The sequence below is a fragment of the Lemur catta genome, chromosome 1, assembly GCF_020740605.2.
Source record: "Lemur catta isolate mLemCat1 chromosome 1, mLemCat1.pri, whole genome shotgun sequence".
In the NCBI taxonomy this organism is placed as follows: domain Eukaryota; kingdom Metazoa; phylum Chordata; class Mammalia; order Primates; family Lemuridae; genus Lemur; species Lemur catta.
The window spans coordinates 231,995,551-232,016,471 of record NC_059128.1 but is presented as its reverse complement, the minus strand read 5'-3'; the positions used below and the strand labels follow the sequence as shown (position 1 = coordinate 232,016,471).

Here is a 20,921-nt window from a genome sequence, read left to right as displayed (position 1 = left end):
GATTTTGACTCCCAGCATGTTTTCTTTGTAATAATACACTGCATTTATAATGGTGTTCTCAAGTAGTCTTTGTGTGGCCTAGAAGAAATTACTATAATGTAGTTCTAAAGGTGAGCTTCTTGTTTAGAAGATTAGATTTCTTGTGTTAACATAGCAGTTTAGATCAACAACTTATATTGGCCCTAACTTTTGAGCAGGCATCGTGCTAGATACCAAGAATGCAAGTGAATGACATGATCCTTACCTTTGAAGTGCCCATAGTCTAGTGAGGAAGAAAGATTTTTAACAGATGACTTTAATAAAATGTAATAAATGCAATGATGGCAGTATGCCCAGGATATAAATGGGAATGCCATTAGGATGGCAGACATTTGGCCTTCAAATACGTTATTACATTGATGGGATTGAAACCCTTCCCTCTAAGCAGGCTGGAATTCAATTCTGACTGCTTGGTCTCTCTGCCAGGGGTGCTAGGGGATAATCACTGGTTTCTCATCAGGGGAAAAGAAATGTATATCTCTCTATATAATTATATATTTACACACATATACATATATAAATTTATATATATATGTATACATATAATGTATATTGTGTGTGTATATGTGATATATATCACCTGAACGAGGTTTTCAAATCATTACTAAAAGTGGATTTAAGAGTTAATAGAGGCTGTAATATTCATAAGAGATTACAACGTGTAAGAGAGATTTACACTGGTAATATTTGAATCAAATACATTTGATTGAACTTCTCTTTTTTTTTTTTTTTCTTTTCTTTTCTTTTTTTTTTTTTTTGAGACAGAGTCTCACTCTGTTGCCTGGGCTAGAGTGCCGTGGCATCAGCCTAGCTCACAGCAACCTCAAACTCCTGGGCTCGAGCAATCCTCCTGCCTCAGCCTCCCGAGTAGCTGGGACTACAGGCATGCGCCACCGTGTCCAGCTGATTTTTTTATATATATTTTTAACTGTCCATATAATTTCTTTCTATTTTTAGTAGAGACGAGGTCTCCCTCTTGCTTAGGCTGGTCTCGAACTCCTGAGCTCAAGCAATCCTCCCGCCTCGGCCTCCCCAAGTGCTAGGATTACAGGTGTGAGCCGCTGCTCCTGGCCTGAACTTCTCATTTTATTTGCCATAATTTCTTAATGAGCTCAAATGTATTTTAATATTTATAAATAATAAACAAAAAAGACTTTCTATCTTGGCTCTAATTTATCATGTTAACATGTGAGTCAAGTCTATTTTCTGTTGAAGTATTTTTCTGTAATATTAATAGACTTCTTTTTAAACGTATTTTCCCACTGGCTGAAGACATCTAAGCTTGGGTTGGCCACACCACCACCAAAGACCCATTCAGCACACTCATGTGCTTCATGGATTACAGTGGTTTAGGGGAAGAGTGAGCTGTTGGGAAAGACAGTGAGATCACAAATTATTGTACTCTATGTTGAAAATATTTTCTTAAAATAAAGAATAAGAAAAACTTTGTACTAAATGGGTAGATCTGTAAAAAGCAAGAGCTGTTAACATTATCGTGTAAGAGGATTCTCATGAGAATATGGTGAAACTGAAGAAAGGTTTGATCTTTATTATTCTAATCTGCTTTCCTCCCAAGTAATGGGAATCTCTGTTATTTATAGTTTCCTAGAGGAAAATTGAGCCAATTCCCTAGGCCACACGACAGATGTGCCCTCTCCAAAATCTATTGCCTTTGATTTATCTTTTGTATTCTTGTTCTTCATTGATATGTCTTTTATACACCTGAGCAGACTTTCAGCTTCAGTCTTTCTCTGTAACTCTAAAGCGGTGAACCTCTCAAAGAGTGTGATGTGACACTGATAAGGCAGCTTCTAAGGAAAGAGAGAACCACTCTATGTGTGTTGATCCAAGGAGATGTGTCGTGTGAAGGAGCAGTGAAAGGGATTTGGCTCTTGCATGCAGAGGAGAAGCAGTCAGGAACTAAAGTTCTTAGAGCCACAGCAGATGGTAAATTGGGAGCATTTTCTTCCACACAGCCCATACAGGTTGCCCACAAAGACCAGGAGGGATGGATCATAATTTCACTTACAGTTGTTTCACTAGCACTTGTCGGCTTCATTAAAATAGCAAATGGAAGTACAATTCTATGGTTTTGAAAAAAGTATACCTAGCACATTTTCATTAACTCAAACTTAGTAGACTTTATCATTTTTTAAAACTTACATAATTAACTTAAATACACCATTTTTTTGCTGCCATTCGTAATGGATACATCAAGGATGATGGTGTAAGTAAGTATAAGCCTTACTCAATCGGCACTGTTTTAACAGAACTGACAATGTGAGTCATGAAAACAAAGAACGTTAAGAGCAGTTTAAAGGAGAGACCTGAGAAACCCAACCGCTGAAGTTGCGATGGTTATTGGCTTTTGAACAACTTGTGACCTACTCCTTTGTAAACTTTAGAATGAATGAAATCTTTGTCCTTTTGTTTTTCGTTAAATGCAGGAAAGTCCAAGAAAGGTATGACAACCTCCTTGTGTGTTTTTCTTTCCAGCAAATATTGAAAGGTCATTGTCAAGTCATCTTTAAGAAATGATCAGACATAATAGTGTACAATGGTGGATTTTTAGTCTAATGATTATTCCTTTTACACAATAGAGAAAAATTGTTACACATTTGCAAGAAACACAATGCTGAGTGCAGCTGCTGTTCATTCACAGGCAGCTGCATGACCCTCTTTGTTTTGGCTTTTTATCACAAGGTCAGACCATGCAGGAAGCATGAGCACTGTGGAAGCATTGTTTCATAAGACTCAGGATCTATATAAAGAGAAGAGTGGGCATTGTGATGTAAATGAGCTAAATGTAAAACATGATGTTTCTCCCTTATCAAGGCCAGGTATAAATATGGCAGGCTATAGTGGGAGGATGGAAGGATTTAGGAAGCTCCTGCTTATTCCATTTAAGCCTATTTGATAAGAACAGTTTAAATGACTGGCTTGAATAAGTAAGATGGTTGTTACTGTGGCTAGGTGGTAGAGACGGAGGATGTTAGAGGACTTGTTATAAAGTTTGATATACTGTGCTTCAAATAATTGAATGGCATTTTACAAACCTGAGCTCTTAAAAACTATTTGCTACTGTCTGTTTGGAAAAGGAATTGTTTTATAGTTACAATCTTATTTTTACTCTTCCTATTTTCTGGTTGACAAATATGTGTGAAAGATTCTCCTTTTTTTTTCCTGTAACAGATTTTGGCTTTTTTTGTTGTTGTTGTTGTTTTACTAACTATGCATGTATCATAATGTTTTTTGGGTTCTTTTTTTTAACTTCTTCAGTTTTTCTCTGTAAACTTAGATTTAATCTGAAAATGTGAGCATCATATCTTGTTAATCTGATATTGTTACTAACACCATCAATGATTGCATGTTGTAAGTGTTGTATATTTTTCCTGTCCCCTTGTCATCCTTTTTGATCTTGTATTTTTTTCCTTTCTCCATCATTCTCCTCCTTCATTCCTGACTTGTCCTGCACCACCTTGCTCGGACTGTGGACTGTCATTAGGAAGAATTAATTCCTCGGCAGGTGAGCTATGATAGGCTGAATTCTCAGATATACTGGTTAGTTTGATCCTCTTAAATTTGGGTTATAATTTTAAGTCATCTCATTTTCTACATTGAGGCCCTGGTAACCATTTAAAAGTATGTAACACACATTGGGGATGTATTGGCAAGACTCTACCTATCGCATAATCACTAACTCACAAGGGACTTTTCAGGTCCAATTAGCCAGAATTCATAGAGTCCAGCCTTAAAAATAACAATAAATGGGCCTTTCACATTTGGTCTCTTGGCCTTTCTGGGCAGTGAAGAGAGCTGAGTTGGTTTTGGTTTCTTGGATGTGCAGTGATTAGCGACAAGCCTTAGGTATTATCAGGTCTTGCTCTATAAACCTTCTAAACTACTCCTTCAAACAGCTATTTCTGTCTGGATAGGAAGGATTTAGAGCATTCTCAAGGTCCTTTTTCCTTTTTTAGTTGCTTTCCCACTGCTAGATGTTATTCTTGCTACATAATTAAAAAACAAAAACAAAACCTAAATAGTCTCAGGGTTGGGAAAGTCTCATTTTTCCCAATCAAGTTTCCTTGCCCCACAAAAAAAAAAAAAAAAAAAAGATGCATTCCACTTCCTTATGTAGCCACCAAAATAGTGGGAACTTACAGATGAAAAAATGAATTCATCCGATGGCTCTTAATTTCATGACATCCACGTGCTAAATAAAGGGGGCTAAAGATAAACTGCCGTGAACAGGACGTCTGTGTCTCCCTCCCTGATGAAGCTCACTTGTGAGTGGAAGCTGAGACCAGTTTACAGCTAGTCTGGTGCTCCTTCTCTGTGCAGGCAGTTTTTCCTGGGCCTCCTACCAGGTCACCCTCCGTCAGTCCCCTGATCTTGTGCATTGTTTCCTCTATCGAAAGTACCTGTGCCTTTGGATGGCCAGGCCAGAGCCTGAATCCCAGAACCAGCTCTTTGGAATCACACTGGTGCAATTCCATGGTCATAGGAGAGGGGCCCATGCCCTTATCTATAATTGTGGGGGTAGCTTATTTTCTTTGGATTTGTTCAGCAGGGAGGAGGCTAAGCCAGGTGACACTTGGGTTCACTGTGATCAGTGAAGTGTTGCCAGGTGACAGAAATGAGTAGCTCCACAAGGTGAACACTCCCACTCACACCGGGCCCACAGGAAATGAAGATCCTGTGCTCAGGCCTTTTCATTTAAGTTGCCATGAAAATGTAAAGTGTTTACCACCGAAATGACTGGACGATTCTTCCAGGTGTAGAGTCAAACCTCAACAAATAGCGAGTTGGTCTGGGAAGTTTATGTTGACTCTCCTTAGCACGGTACAGATTGTGGCAGGTATTCCTTGTGCATCTATCTGAAAACTTTGAGTCAGTTTACTGTCTCTCTCACTTGAAGATCACAAGTTTGTTTTCTTATTCTGTGATGCTTCTGAAAACAAAAACAAAAACAGACAAAACACAACCCTAGAAGATTAGAGGAGCAGGGCATACAGTTGCTCTGTGAGGAAGAAATGTGCTCACCCTCTTTTCCGCTCTGCTGAGCAGGTGTTAGCTACCTCAAAGGGTTTGGATTTTCCTCAATATAGAAAACTCAAGGAGAGGAAGAGGTTGTGGCAAATGTCATAGCCAGGGAGCTAATTCTTGTACATTTTAAATTGCATGGCTGTCTTTTAGGGATTTGTTTTTCATGCTAAAACAAGGAAATGTCTTCCATGTAGTCTGTGCCAATGGGAAAGTTTTCTGTGCCATAACCCTTTTTTGAAATCATAAGAAAATATACATGTGTGACCTTTGCAAATAATTTCTGGTGGTTTTTTTCTGTTTTTGTCCTTTTCATAATGAATAATTGGAAACAACTTAAAAGGAGCAATTGGTAATTCCAAAAGTTCAAGTCTCAAAGGTAAATATTTGGGTAACGAATTATTTTGCCTTTCTTAAAAAAAAAGACAAGCTTTGCGCGTATGAATGCACTAGCTTCATTTAATGCTTTGTACATTAATCATTACAATTAATAATATTGTTTATAGTCATGGTGTGCTTTTATGTTTTGTACCTTCTTGTAGCTAAGTGACGTGTGGCTTTAAAAAAATATATATATATTTATAATTTATAATGTCAGATTACATTAAGAAAACTTATTTTTCCAGAAATGCCTTAATCTGAAATAACATATTTTCACTTAGAGATCTAAAACTGTTCCAAATACTTATGGCATGAAAATTCTGAATGAAACTAAAATGATTTCACAAAAACTTTTGGCATATAATGCTTTGTTAAAGCATATGGATGTGGCTTCTGTTTTTAAATGGAAATGTTTAATCAACAGCTGAGGAAGCTGTTTAGAATTACTTCTGTTCTTTGGCCCTCTTGTCTACTTTTTGGTCATTTCAGTACTAATTAAAAGCCTCATTGCAAAGTAGGTAGAGCACAAGAAAAGAGGAGAAATTCAAATGGCCCAATTGTGAACTCTTAATAGCTCTGATAATAGCTTCCTGGGTAATGGAAACTAGTCAAGTGGACATTTCTCTTATCAAGGAGAAAGAGATTACAAACTAGTACAGTACTGGCTAGGGAAAGTTTTTTTTAATGAATTGTGGAATTTCTTTATCAGTATGATCCCTGCTTCCTGAGTATATGATAGAGAATTTAAAAAAAGAAAATTTTATTTGCAATGCTCCAAATCAGCTATCAGAGAGCAAGCCACAGCAACAACACAAGGTGCACACCAACAACCTAATGTGCCAGCTGACCTGGCACCGGAGTAAGGAAAAAAACATCTTATTTATGATGCTTTTGGTCCTACTGGTGCCTACATTTTCAAATGGCTGTTGTCACCAGCTAGCTGAAGCCCGATTGTTAAGGTGGGAAAAGAAGGGAGCTACATATACGTAATTAGGAGGAGTACAGTCACTGGCAGGATTGCGGACCCTCGATGTTTGAAATAAGTTCAGCAGACAAGAAAAATTGAAAAAAATAAAGAATGAGAAAAAGGGCATTCTTTGGATCTTAAGATTAAAAGCATTAGTGATAGTATGAAACACAAGTTTTTCAAATGGTACATCTAAAAGATTTCACCTGCTGTTTTGTGACCAGATTGAATGCTCCTTAAACGTGAATACCATTGAGAAGTGACGGCCCTAGAACCTTGGTGTTGCTTGTCCCTAGGATTCATCTTAACTTCACTTGGACTCAGCTATTTTCAGAGGATTCAGGGCCTTCAGTTGTGTTTGTGTTTTGTTTCTTTTGTGTTTCTGTGTGTGTTGATGTATTATTCCCAGCTGTGCAGAGATGTAGGGATGGCACAGGAAGGTGCCAAGTGATCCCCCTGACAAATAAGATCACTCAGCAAACCACTTCTTTGAAACTCTTGCTTGCACTGAGCATGATGTTGTTTCTTTGATCTTCTTGGCTTTAAAACAAATTAGACCAAGGCCCAAGTTTCATATGCAGATGTTTCTGGTTGCTGGCTTGAGTCTGTAGACTTACAAGATTTTGAGACTGAAAAATGAGGCATACTAACATATTTATGGTTCTTTCTTTAGGTTATAATCACCAACAGATGAGTGAAGGACAAAGGCAGAAGTCTGAATTTTACAACCGCACAGCATCTGAATCAAATGTCTATTTGAATAGTTTTCATTACCCAGATCACAGCTACAAGGACCAGGCCTTTGATACTTTGAGCCTAGACAGCTCTGATAGCATGGAGACCAGCATCTCTGCTTGTTCACCGGACAATATCTCTAGGTAAGATTTATTTATGGGTAAGCTTTCTGGTTTGGAAAAGAGTCTGCTAGTTTCAGAAAGTAAAGCCATCAATTTTGGATAGTGTATATGTATAAGCCCACATTTTTGAGACATAAAGGGTCTACAGTGCAGAAGAGGATTGCATATCATGGTGATCTTTGAAATTAATTTCTGTGTATCTTGTGTGACTTAGACAGTCAGACATCATATAATTGATTCTTCCCCTTTTGCCCTATCTCTGTCCCTTGAGCTCATATTTGCATTGTCTGTCAAAATTGTTTTGCTTCTGTTGGTTGACTCTAAGCTTCATTTGCACTGCTTTTGATTAAATAAAGAAATAATTTGCAACAAGAGTCAAAACTTTGAAGGAGTTCTTACCCATGTTTTATTAAAAGGAAGGCTTTTGCTATTCAGTACATTAAAATTTTGGGAAGGATTTAACCATTCACATTTGCATTCATACTTCGAGGCAAGCAAAGGGGGTCTTATGGAATTTGGGCCAAAGGCACATCTAAAATGTAAATCTGGTCATTGTACTTTTCTTCCAAAGCTTTGATGATGCCCCCACTACCTATGAATAAAGTTAGACCCCAGAAGCTGGCATTCTAGATCCAGCCCAACTTCCTGTTTGTTCTTTCTCCGATACACCTCATAGAGCTTGTTAATTAAGAGGATGATAAACTCTCAGATCTCTTTGCCTGATCAAAGAATGAACACAAAGTCATGCCTTAGTGAGTTAATAATGGCAATAGTAATAATATCATTGCAGATGGTATTCAGATAACTATTCTATAAGCCAATTCAATAATTTTAGCAGAATGGAGATTTTATACAGAATTGACTCTCAATTGCCTATTTTCTAAGATCCTAATCCTAGTTTCTGAGCTTTATGTTTGTTTACAGTATGAATAATGATGCTGAAAAAGCAAAAACTGTCTGACTCATGTAACTTTCCAGTAGTCAAAAAAATGATGTCTTAACAAAAAGTGAAGGGCAAATGTACCCACAATTCTGAGTAATTCTATAATTCTACAAATGGCTTTTTTTTGACATAATAAACCACAAGACCAAGTTTATGCCACTAGAGTTTCAGCATGGAATTACCTCTTTAATAGACTTATAATTTGGTAGTATTTGACTACATAATTTAAAGAAATATTAAGCAGAGCAAATTTTTAGTCCTTTATTCTTTTTTTCCTGCCAATCTTAAAGAAATTGCCAATTAAGGATGCTTTGTCATAACACATGTTCCAAATATTATTTCCTTATTACCTGCTTTGCTGGTGTTTATCACATTATTTTCCAACGTAATAATAAGAGCTTATCTTAGAGTCCCATGGATTTTTTTAAGGTAAATGGTGGCACAGAATAGAAATGTCTGTTTTTCTCCCCACTTTACACTCAATATTTTATAGGCATCTTCTACTTTGGCTTCAATTTTTGACATTCAGAAGAGCTGATAGCACAATGAAATAAACACTATTAGTAATTTCTGATGATGGGATTGGTCATCCGTGATAGCACCACAGGGTCAGCTTTATGTGGTGCTCTATGTGGAGTAACTATGGAAAATGATCATGGCCACATGCAACTATTTGCTATAAATTATCATTTGGTAATAATGTTGTTGTAGAAAGAATTAAGGGGCAAATTTGTCTCACCACACATGCACATACACAGAGATAACCGTGTGAGGTGATGGATGTGTTAATTAGCTTGATGATGGTAATCATTTCACAACATATACATACATAAAAACATGTACAATAGTAAATGTGTATAATTTTTATTTGTCAAATATGTGTGTACTCAATAAAGCGCGGGAGGAGATAAGTAAACCAAGAAAATGGTAAACAGTGAAATTTAAATAAACATTGACTATGTGGAAAAAGGTAAATTGGGGTTATGCTAGCGATAGGTTTTTTTTTTACTTGATGAATTTTTAAGGTCTGAAACTTAGTGAAATTCAAATTACTTCCAAATTAATTGGAGACATAAGACATATGTATCTGATGTCACAGAAAACACTATACAATACAATTTTGTGTTATTAATATTATATGGCCTATCTGCTTGTCTTTGGCTTTCTGAGCCGGGCCAGTGAAGTTTTTCCCTTTTTTTATCCATGAAGTCAGATATTCTCAATGAAGGGGACTAGGAATTCCTGCACAAAAATTAAAGACTTTTTTTCTTGAATTCTTGCTAGCTGAACAGAACAGAAGTTACCCTTTTGTACCTCCCCCAACAACTAATGGGAATAATGAGGAGATAAGGCCATGTTCTTCTCTTTCACAGGAGAAAGAAAGCACCTGGTTTAAAAAGTGGCCCAAGGAAACCCTGGAAAGTACAGCCTAATTGTTAAGCTTGTAAGAATCCAGTATTCCTAGGACAGTTCCTCTCTTTGATGGATGTGTTTTGTAATGGGGCATGCAGGACTGATTTTAAGATAAACTATATGTACATCCTGTGTTACTGTGCTCATTTCTCTCTTTAGTAGAACTCTTAGCCCTACATTTGAACCATCCTAGGTTTGATTTTATCAAAAATATAATTTCAAGATACTATATTAATACTTAGCTGTAATATAACCAAAAGGGCTCTGCTTATTCATTTTGTATGGATTTTTAATGAATTTGTTTTTACATGAATGTGTCTAACAAATGTGAATCCCAGAATGTGCCAGGCTCTATGCTATGAGGGATGCAGGCACAAAAGCCTGTCTGTCCTCAAGAGAGTCTAATAAAGAAGACAGGTCCTTCAATGGCTATATAGGCACCCCTGCACAAGAAACAACATTGGTTCTCCATGGCAGAAACATTCGAGTAAATAAGTTTTGACCTAGGCCACAGTCCTCCTTTTCCAGAACAGTCAAAATGTAAGCAAGTGAAAAATAAAATTTTCTGTTTTGTGTTAATCATCTTCAAGTTCTTCTCTTTCTCTTTTAGTTATCCTGCCTGTTCTGGCAATGTTCACTCTGTCTGTTTTTTTTCCTCACTCGTTTGTATGATGTCTTTCCCATCATTTCTTTTGAAGCTGTTGACTCCCTTTGTGCAGTTTCCTCCTTGGTGTGCTGGGCGGGCATTATTTACAAAACTGGCCACTGTTGCACCTAGAGGGGAAGTCATTTTTAAATAGACATTTAGGAAATAAAATGTCCACATGTGTAAATTCACAACAAAAAGCAGCTAGTGACGCCTATTCCCCAACTGAATAAAGTGACTTCAAATGTTGGGTGTCATTTATATAGAACTTTGGTGATAGTCTCGTTAGTCTGATATCTCTAAATCATTAAGTTAATGGGAAGGACTCCCACAGGCCATTCTTTTTACACTTTGGAGGAAGCATTAAGAAGTCACACTTTGTAAGATTTGCATTTTGGTTTATTTATTTGTGGGTAAAGCAGTTTACATTGGCATTATTTTGCTTGCCTGTATTTTGTCTCCTAAACTGAGGTAAGTCAGTGTCACCTACAATTTTCAGAGTTGAATTGATTTGACTCTTCAGACCCATGACTCGTAAGTAACATCCTTTACATCGTATATGCCTGGATTTTGTCATGCAACTCCCTTGCCCTGTGTGTGTGCGTGTGCGTGTGTGTGCGTATTAGAGAGATTTATCAATCTGAGCCAATATTCTTAAAAGGCTTTTGTGTTTGATTCAGTGCCAGCACTTCAAATATTGCCAGAATAGAAGAAATGGAGAGACTCTTGAAGCAGGCTCATGCAGAAAAGACACGGCTGCTTGAATCCAGGGTAAGTTTATCTTTGCACTGGAGGTCTGTAACATGCTGGTGCAAGCCAATGTTCCTCCTCAGTGAGCCTTAGTAAGTAGAGCGATCTTGGAACAGTCACTTAACGTTTCTCAGCCTCTCTTTCTTATCTGAAAAGCAAGGTGTTAAAGAGAGGATTTCTAAGGCTCATTATTGCACTACAATTTTCTATAACTTGAAAAAATTATATATACATATAATGTTAAAATAGACTAAAATGAATGCTTTGTATTGTATTTTTTATTTGATGGCCACTTTGTGTTCCTGCCAAGAAACAGGGAGGAATGTCATGTCTTTATGCATTTTTTTCTTCCTTCCCAGCTTGTGCTAACTGCGCTATTGAAATATTTACAATGCCACGTTATTGTGACTGTATTTCAAGCGAGAATCTGAACTTCCTTAGGAATCCCCCAAAACTGCCTTGCATCCTGCCCTAACTAAAGGGCACCTCCTTTCCTCTTCAACTTCCCCATGTGCTTCCTCTGCGACCTTCAGCCAGGAAGCTGCCCGGCAACAACAGGAGTTGTAAGGACCCATGGCCGGTAGTCAGAAGACAGCAGTCGAAAGGAAGGCTAAGTCTTGTGACTAGTGTTAGGTGACAGTTTGTGAGTTTTTTTATTAAAAATGTGAGAGTTGTGCTCATTGAAATGAAATTACTGAATATAGTCACAAGCTGGATTTTCACTTAAGACAAAAATTTAATTGTTAATTAGACTTAGTGGTTGCATTTCGGCATATGATGATTTTGAAAGCTATGCCAGAGGTGATTATGGGTTGCTTTAATCTAGGTTATATATTGTAAGAGACTAGACTACAAAACAGGAATTGTCTAGTGAGGATTTTCTTTTTGGCATTTGTTGGAATCATTCACGTATTACCAGTGTGTCTTAAAATAATCATAGTTATATGTAATATTTAGGAACGAGAAATGGAAGCCAAAAAACGAGCTCTGGAAGAAGAAAAACGACGCCGAGAAATCCTGGAAAAACGATTGCAGGAAGAAACGAGCCAGAGGCAGAAGTTAATAGAAAAGGAAGTAAAAATAAGGGAGAAACAAAGAGCTCAGGTTGGTCGGTCAATCTGAATGGATAAGAGTAGGTTGCCCCCTGGTGGTCATTCATTAGAAGACAGCCACTCTGTGTCAGGATGCGCTTTACATGAGAGGGTTAAGAGAAGGGTGTACATTAGTGTGCAAAACATATGAGTTTAATTTCAAAACCCTTAGGGAACTACCAACCAAATGACACTTTGTTCTAGTCATGCGTGGAACATTTTTCTGAGAGAGGCATTTATTCTTCCACCCATTCTTTGGGGTACATTTTAAAAGGAGAATATTTTGTGAGCAGCTTTGAAAAATGCAACTGGATTTGCTGCTGAAAACACATACCACACCCAAACTAAGACCTTTGGTTGAGGAAGGGAAGAGGTTCTATTAAGGCATCTTTTAGGAACAGACATTCCAGAACAGGATAATTTTACCAGCCCAGTGTCTTGGTGGTGGTTGTAGTATTTTGTTTTTTTTTCTAACCATTATACTGTCACATGTGTCCCCTTTGCTACACCAGTCCTCAACACCTATGCACAGGATTCCTGAATTCAAGCAAAATTAGGAGAAACAACCCATTTTGTTTAACTCCTTGTCTTGGTCATCATAGAGTTTGGATCTCTGTTCATGTCATGATGACTGCTTATGTAATGCATGTTTTCTGAGGAACTAAAATAAAGTTTTGTTACACTAAAATTACCATGTAATTTAAAGCTCAAATCAGTTTTATCAAGGTTTACTAGACTCAAAGGCAAAAGGTATCATTTCCTTTATTCTTTACGGTTGCTGGTAGTTTGATATTACAGCAGCTGGGAACCATGTTTAAGACTACTGTATGCTTTGAGGTATCTGTAAGCCTCTGTCTACTGTCGAAGTACCACATAATCAAAGGTTAAATACCAAAGGAAAAATAGAAAATAAAACTTGATCATTTTATTTCATTATGCCCAACCTCTGCCAAATTCTGATTTGCAGTGGAGATCATCCATGCTTGTTTAGTATCTGAAGCCAAACCAAAAGACACAATTCTATTTTAATCCTGATCATAAGTTTTGCCTCCAAGTATATGATTAAATCATTTCTCCAGGGCAAAGGGGTAGAGTTATTTAACAACATAAAATAAGACACCATTTTAGAAATATCACCCATGGTGATATGTGCTTCCTAGATTAGATGTACCCTTCACCTAGCTGTTAGTAGCATAAAAGATATCTAAATACATCCCTTTGGCATCTGGTTCTGGACAATTCATTGCATTAGGTCCAGCTTTGGTTCCACTTCTTACTTTATTTTAGCTTCACTTTTCAAAACATACATTTCTGCCTTCAATTTCTACCAGAATGTATGTAAGCCACAGCTTTGTGGGATGTTTCAGGGGTAGGGGTGTACTACTAAATAGTGTTCAAAAAATCATGTCATGTCTGAGATTACTTAAGGAAAACAATTATTGAGTTGTAGCAGGGACAACTTCTGGAAAGTTTACAGTGGAGGAGGCCTCATCTGCAGGGTGCAGCCCAGATAACTTCATGCTTCATTTCCCTGTATTTGCTAAGTACCTCTTTTGAGCTAAGATAAATAACATTTTTCCATTTTCTCATCCGCCTATCTTAAGGAATTGAATATATTGACCTCCTTCTCAAAATACTATCCAGTTTTAGACTCCAAATGATAAGTGCTTTGTTTATCTTAGTTTTTTGTAATTAGATGGGTGTTTTAAACCTTAGGCTTTACGGTTAATTTCTGCTTCTAAACATCTGTGACCTAAAACAAAACAATTAATTAGCTGTCGATGGAATGGGGTTTGCACTTTTCCAGGCCCGTCCTTTGACACGCTATCTGCCTGTCCGGAAGGAAGACTTTGATTTGCGGAGCCATGTGGAGACTGCTGGCCACAATATCGATACCTGTTATCACGTCTCAATCACAGAGAAGACCTGCCGAGGATTCCTCATCAAAATGGGTGGAAAAATTAAAACTTGGAAAAAACGTTGGTTTGTTTTTGATAGGAACAAGCGAACATTCTCTTATTATGCAGGTGGGTGGATAAAAAAATTTCAATGATATACTCAAATCAGGAACCCTCCCTCTGTTAAAGAGCAAAGGAAACTGAAACTCAATATAAATAGGTAAGTTGATAAATAATAGAAATAATGGCAATATCAGCTTTATAGACATACATTATTATATATTTAGATTATACAGTCTAGATATGTAATATTAGACTATATATGAATTCATATATATGAATTTTCTTTCTAGAGATAATAAACATTACATGTTACTTTTAAAAGTGTTCATTAGCCTATTCTAGTTCTGAAATAAACTTGAGTCCCTATAAATATTAAATGTAGTCTATTTTTTAGATCATAATATTGTTTTTTAAACCACAAGGCTCTGGCTTTTGTAATTGATTGATTGTCACATGTCCTATTTAAGTCACACTCAGTTAGGCAGCCTTAGCTGACAATCATTCAACTATAGTTTACAAGCTAAAATGGTCTTTTAACCTCAGAGACTAAAGCTCATCAGTAAACTAGCAAATCAGTATTAAATAACTGAAATATTTTTGGATGCTTAAATGCTAGACTATAAGAAACATACCCTACTGAATCTTATATAAATACAAGAATATTAGTGTAGCCCGCCTCTTGTTTACTCTGTATGAAACGTGTCCATTATTAGCACAAGCATAGCTCTACTTTCTTTGCAGCTGCTAGAAAAGAGTGGTGTTGCCCCAGATGTTATGAGGAAACACAGCCTTGAGTGACTGTCAATATTGAAGAGCATCATCAGGAATTGTTATAAAGTGTATCAGTGTCCCAAATGTAAATAACAGTCCAGCCATGTAACCTGTCTAGTGAGGTCAGGCCATGCCTATAAGGAAGGTGTGAGAAGCCGGGAGGCCTGTGGGAGAAAGGCAGCGGCTCTGGGGCCCCAGGATTGGATGGGAGTAGGTAGGGAGGTGTCCGCCTTTCACTGAAGAGTTCCTTGGATGGGGTGCCAGTGACTACGGAACTTAATGGCCAGAAGCAAACAGCCTGTCCTCCCAGGTCCCCTGCTTTGCCTCTCTCTTTTTTCAGTTAGTACAATAGGAAAAAAATGCCTATTTAATAAGAAGAAATCCAATTTGGTGTTTGCAAAATGCATACACAAAACTTTGTGGTGTGCTAGTCTCTCCAGAAAACCTCATCTGGAATTTCTCCAACATAAATTTTTAAAAGAACTTCAGACAAAATAGCTTTCTTCTACTATGCTCCTCTTTCTTCTCTGTGAGCCCGACCTCACTCTCTCATGCATCGGCCAGGTGGGCGGCTGGGTGCCCTGGCCGGCTTCCCCAAACCTGTGTTCTGAGCTTCTGACCCACATGAATGCGTTTTACCAAATGGAAACTTTTGGTGATTGTTTTTTAACTTTTTTTAAATAGCAAACCCTTTTTCATATATGAAAGATTCCCCAAGAACCCTAAAAAAAAAAAAAGACAAAAAATATTTCATTGAGCTTTTTAACATTCACATAGATCCACCTGACTAAGGAGATCTAGTTGGCCAAACGCTGCCCATTTGGCTCTGTGAGCAGCCGTCACACAGCAGCTTTGCTCCCGCCCTGCCCCGCCCCCCTTGCCCACACACCAACAGGAATAGGTCAATCCCCAGGCAGTCGTCCAGCTTGCACTTCAGGCTGGACTTGACCCCACAGGAGCCCTGCTCCTTCAGCTTATCAATGAGGTAAATGGCCATGTGAAGGAATAGAAATGTGAGCACCAAAAGGTAAAGTCCCTGGGCTCTGTGTTCAGGCCCCTGGCCTCTGTCCTTGGCATCTTGCATTTTTACTGGGAACTTTAGAAGAGTCTCAAGAAAACTGAGACACAGAAAATATGTCTGTGAATTGATGGGATGATACTGTTAAGAGAAACAGAATGGATAGCATTATCTCATCAATTTACAATAGCACTATTGATTGTCTTAGCTCACAATGTGGTTGTGAAGCTTACATTTTTCAGAGTTCTTTCTCATATATGAAGTGCCATTCAAACAAAAGTTTCATTCTGCCTGCTTGAAATACAAGATTTACTTTTATCTCCAGATTTTATTTTACATCTGTTTTCAGAAACCAAGGTATTATTGTATTCTCATGAATTATTGCAGTTCTTTTCCAGCAAATGTTTGAGAAATTCACTTTCTCTTTCACAGAAACTGGTTGAAGCCCACTGAACACGGTATTAATCAAAGCAGTGTTTCCCAAGAAAGAGAAAAAACAAACGCACAAAAATATGGTCCATGGTCAAATAACTTAGGGAGATGCTGTATTAAATGCAATTACATAGGTTTATCTCCTGCTGAACTTTTCGGGGCCATTATTTTTCAGACTAGCTTTTTGTTGTTGCTATTGGAAAAAAGAGACATCCACTTAGTAAAAATTTCAAAATGCAGCAAAAGTCTATATAATGAAAGTAAGTCTTTTTCCCATCACAGAAGTTCTGACCTTCCATTGTTAAGCCTGAAATATCTTTTCAGATTTTCTCTATTCATTTTTATATATGTTTTGATATGTATATGTATTCTTTTTTCTTTTGTATAGTTGGAACCAAATTACTCACTCTATTCATATCCTATTTCATATGATAGTATTTCAAGATTTTTTTATTGTGAGCATATACCTTATGAGATATACCTCCATTGTTTCAGTAGCTGTGTGTATTCCATTGTGTGGCTGGTCCGTAATTGAGTCAGTGCCCTATTAAAGCTCAAGCAGATCTTTTGCAACCTTGTGCCACAACAAACACAAATCTGTGTATATTTACTTGAGTAGATATTATACAATAAAGTTTTAGAGTGGAATTGCTGAGTAAGAGGATTTTTTACATTTTTAGTTGTTTGTTTTACAAATTGCATTCCAGAAGGCTGTATTATTTCCACTTCCCACGGGGTATGATAGAGCCTCTCTCCCTGCATCTTTATCCATACTTCTAAAATTCTGTAATATGCTCACATGCATTATGATCCTTGCAAAGTTTAAATTATAAAATATCTGAAGAACTTACTAGATCACAGAGTGGTGCCATTTGATTAGTGTTTTGGTTGTTTGTTTTTGTTTTGTTTTCTATTTAGTTTTTATGGTAAATCTGAGGAAATCTTTGGAAACAGTTTAGAAAATGTTGCATTGAAAGGACAGTAAATTATGGGCTTGAAGCTCTGCTGAAAACAGGGAAAAAATCAAGCACACTGAACAAGAAATTTGATCAGAAAGAAATATAAGTAAAATATTATTTTAAATTATAAGTCAAAAACACATTGTCAAGATTTCATTTCAATGGAACTGCATATTAATATTTCCATTACAAAGACAGTCTTGGAGGTGGGGAAATAATTTGTTTTGGTGCCATTAGTGTTTATACTTTGTATCCTAACCTGACAGTCAGTAGTTCTGGGTTATCTTTTGACTGCTAATTTGCTGAAGAGCCTTGGGCAAAGTCATTCAGTCCCTTTGGTTTGAGGCTAGTAATTTCATGTTTTTTTGTTTTGTTTTGTTTTGTTTTGTTTTCTATATAGACAAGGGCTAATGCACTAACCCAGGTTATCTGAATTAATCTTAAATAATTTAAATACTATGTAAATATTTTAGTGATGATAATTATAATGCAATTACCATTTTTTCTGTCCCTCAGTAGGGATGAAGTATTTAACGCTCATCTGTCTTTACAGATAAGCATGAAGCTAAATTAAAAGGAGTAATATACTTTCAAGCCATTGAAGAAGTATATTATGATCACCTCAAGAATGCTAATAAGGTAACATCAGTTTCCTAGATTCCTACAATTTGAATGCATAATGAAGTTGGGAAAAAATATTGGTTATTTTTGGATTCTCAGTAATTTCAATTTGTTGTTCTGGCATAACAGATAGATATGATCAGAATGGTGCTGGAAAAGTAGGAAAAATGGGATGGCTGATCTTTTTAAGGAAAAAAAAATGTCATGGCAAAATGAGGAAATACTCTGTACATATTGGCGTGGGAGATCCTGCAAAGTGACTGCTAGAGTTCCAGAAAGGAGCAATAATATAGTTAATGAGGAGGATTATGCGCAAGGTCTTAGTAGGGCTGTGAATAACAGCTACTACCTATTAAGCACCTGCTATCAGCTAGCTACCTTGCTAGGGCTTTACAAACTAGCTGCTAAGAGAATTGGTGAGCTCTGGTGAGATTTCTTGTGCAGAAAGGCCAAAAAGATGGCCAATCCTGAGAAAGGGGTTGAGAGGGCGGTGTGAGTTACAGTAGAGCAAAAGCAATGCCTACATCAATTGTATATATTGGAACTTTTAAAGAGGAAGAAGCCTTCACATACGTCTGTGTTATTTAATGTTCTATTTCAAGATGTTTGTTTTATATACTTTTCCTTTTTTGAATTTTAGAGTCCTAATCCATTACTCACCTTTAGTGTCAAGACGCATGACAGAATCTATTATATGGTGGCCCCATCCCCGGAAGCCATGCGGATCTGGATGGATGTTATAGTTACTGGAGCAGAAGGTTACACTCACTTCTTGTTGTAGTGAACTGGGGCAACAGTCCACTTCAGGGCAGACTGCAATAACCTCTTACAAGAATGAAGCCATATTCAGTCCCAGATGGGAAGACCCAACAGAACCATCCCTTGAACTGTGTACATTCAGAATTCCTTTCATATTAATAAGAAGTCATTTGTAAAAAAGAATAAAAGGGTTTTAATTCAAAGCTTGATCATAAATAGCAAAAGAATTGAAGTTTCCGTGAGAAAGAAAACACTGTTTTAATAAATAGCATCACTTATAGGAACATTTCTTATAAACTATTTTTCATCAATTGTTGGTTTTGGTGAAATAAATGAAACAGTTTACAAAATGTCTGTATATACCTGGAAATATGGAATTATTTTAGCACCCAAATCATTGGCATTGACATTATTGATAATCAACTGGCTCTTCTTTTTAAGTAGCATTTTACTGATGGTTATTTTATAAATATAAACAAACAAGGGCTTGGAGGGGAATATGTTTTAGGAGTTTTGCCTTAATTTTTAAGTATTGCACCAAAGCCAAAGACTTGACATGATGACCTCTGTTTAATAGTAGTAATTGCAATTGATAAACTGCATTTAGTGTTAGTCTGTTTTTCAAAATGGAATTTAATGCCATCAAATGTCCAGGAAATTGACTTTGTAGTGTTACCACCGGCATAAGCGACTGTACATATAAAGTAAATCACTTTTTCTATAAAAGAATAAAGTGAAAAAAAGCTGTGGGTTTTAGAAAAAAAGCCATCTTAGACAACAGGTATTCTATCACATTGGGCAATTTTAAATAAAGAGAATGTTTGGTGTTGGGAGCTTGTTTTGCTGAAGATTTCTCCGTTCCTGGCACAGAATAAAGGCAGCCAGTAGCTCATTTCTTTAGATTGTCTGATTTCTTTTTGGTGTAGAGCACACCTGCTAACTGAACACTCATATGACATAACTATGAAATCATAGCTCTGTTTTCACCAAAGAACAGACCAGTTAAAATACTTATTTACAGAAGTGGTATACTTCTATAAAAAGGCAAATGAAGTTCAAATTAACATTCTCTGTAATGTACTATTTTATTATGTATTTTTTTTACAAATAGCCTTTGTTTTTCTGAGTTAAGTTAATTTTTGTTGAATGAAAGGACTTCAGGCAAGTCTCTTTTATTATAATTTTTCAAGTGCCATTTATTCTAGTTTATCATGTTTTGCATGTTTGTAAGTTGAAAGAGTATGAATGTACTCTTTCCTAAAATGTGGTAAACAGATAGAAGTAGAAAATGATGTGACTTATTAGTACCAGGTGAAACGATTAGATTAGAAGTGTCTCTCTATGAAATTTTGTCAGGCCTCACTGGGTACAATTTTTTTTTTAATTTGTAGTGTATAGTTTGTATACAATGTACATGTTGCCAATAATAAGATTTTGCAACTGGATGACACAAGATTTTACTTGAACAGTGAAGGAAAAAAATCACGAGTGTGGAAGACATTTTTAAAATCTGATTTTGCAGAGACCACCCTTAAACCCTGTAATGATCTAAGGGAGTGAAATACAATTGCTAAAATTTTGTTGGTTAATGTAAAGATATCTTTTCTATACTGTACTTTCTTCATAGGATTGTAAAAGTATTCTAGTAACTTGCATGATGTGGTAAACCTTTTAAATATGTATGTTAAATATGTTGAGTTTGGATTAAAATGTTGACCTGACTTCACATTTGAAAATAAACTTACCTTCATTTGGAAGCCACCTATCAGTAACATGATGGGAAGATGAATTAATCAGCAAAAGACAATTAATTGGAGAATCTATATGAAGGTTGTTGTGTGCTAACGTTATGATTTGTAGTCTATAAACTGAAATAATTAGAAGTACTAGACATACTCCTATTGCTTACAAAATAAGATGAACCCTGAAAAAATCTGACATCTTGTTGTCTCTTTGCACAGATAGAGTTATTATTGGGGATTGCAAGGACTGTATTTACTTATCTTTTTATCTTACAGGGGGAAAAATCATGCAAATGTAAACTAAAGCTTTACTTGGTGGAGACCTCATTTGTCTCCCTGAATTAAGGCAGAAGATTTCTGAGAGAGAAATTACTCTCACCATTATTGTCCATTTACCCTTTTGTATGTTAACAAAGGCAACATTGGCAGTTTCCAGGATGGAAACAAATTTGTCTACTTCAAGTTCATCACTGTCCATAAAAACATCTACACTTGCCACTAGCCACAATTTTCGTGATTTGTTAGAAT

General features: G+C 36.6%; 1 protein-coding gene across 15 annotated transcripts in view; it reads left to right on the top strand.

The window, feature by feature from the left end:
• Nucleotides 1-20,409, top strand: part of PHLDB2 (pleckstrin homology like domain family B member 2) — a 97,755-nt gene extending 77,346 nt beyond the window's left edge. For 9 of the 15 annotated variants that reach the window (XM_045540316.1, XM_045540315.1, XM_045540314.1 and 6 more), the window contains 8 exons: nucleotides 3,545-3,565; nucleotides 5,426-5,461; nucleotides 7,104-7,308; nucleotides 10,970-11,060; nucleotides 11,997-12,143; nucleotides 13,938-14,157; nucleotides 17,825-17,910; nucleotides 18,533-20,409. In XM_045540316.1, the coding sequence (XP_045396272.1) occupies nucleotides 3,545-3,565; nucleotides 5,426-5,461; nucleotides 7,104-7,308; nucleotides 10,970-11,060; nucleotides 11,997-12,143; nucleotides 13,938-14,157; nucleotides 17,825-17,910; nucleotides 18,533-18,673 (947 nt within the window). In that variant the 3' untranslated portion in view covers nucleotides 18,674-20,409. Of the gene's footprint in view, nucleotides 1-2,309; nucleotides 3,566-5,425; nucleotides 5,464-7,103; nucleotides 7,309-10,969; nucleotides 11,061-11,996; nucleotides 12,144-13,937; nucleotides 14,158-17,824; nucleotides 17,911-18,532 lie in introns of those variants that run through there. The other 6 variants (XM_045540323.1, XM_045540326.1, XM_045540328.1 and 3 more) reach the window with 3 other exon arrangements.
• Nucleotides 20,410-20,921: the final 512 nt, after the last annotated feature.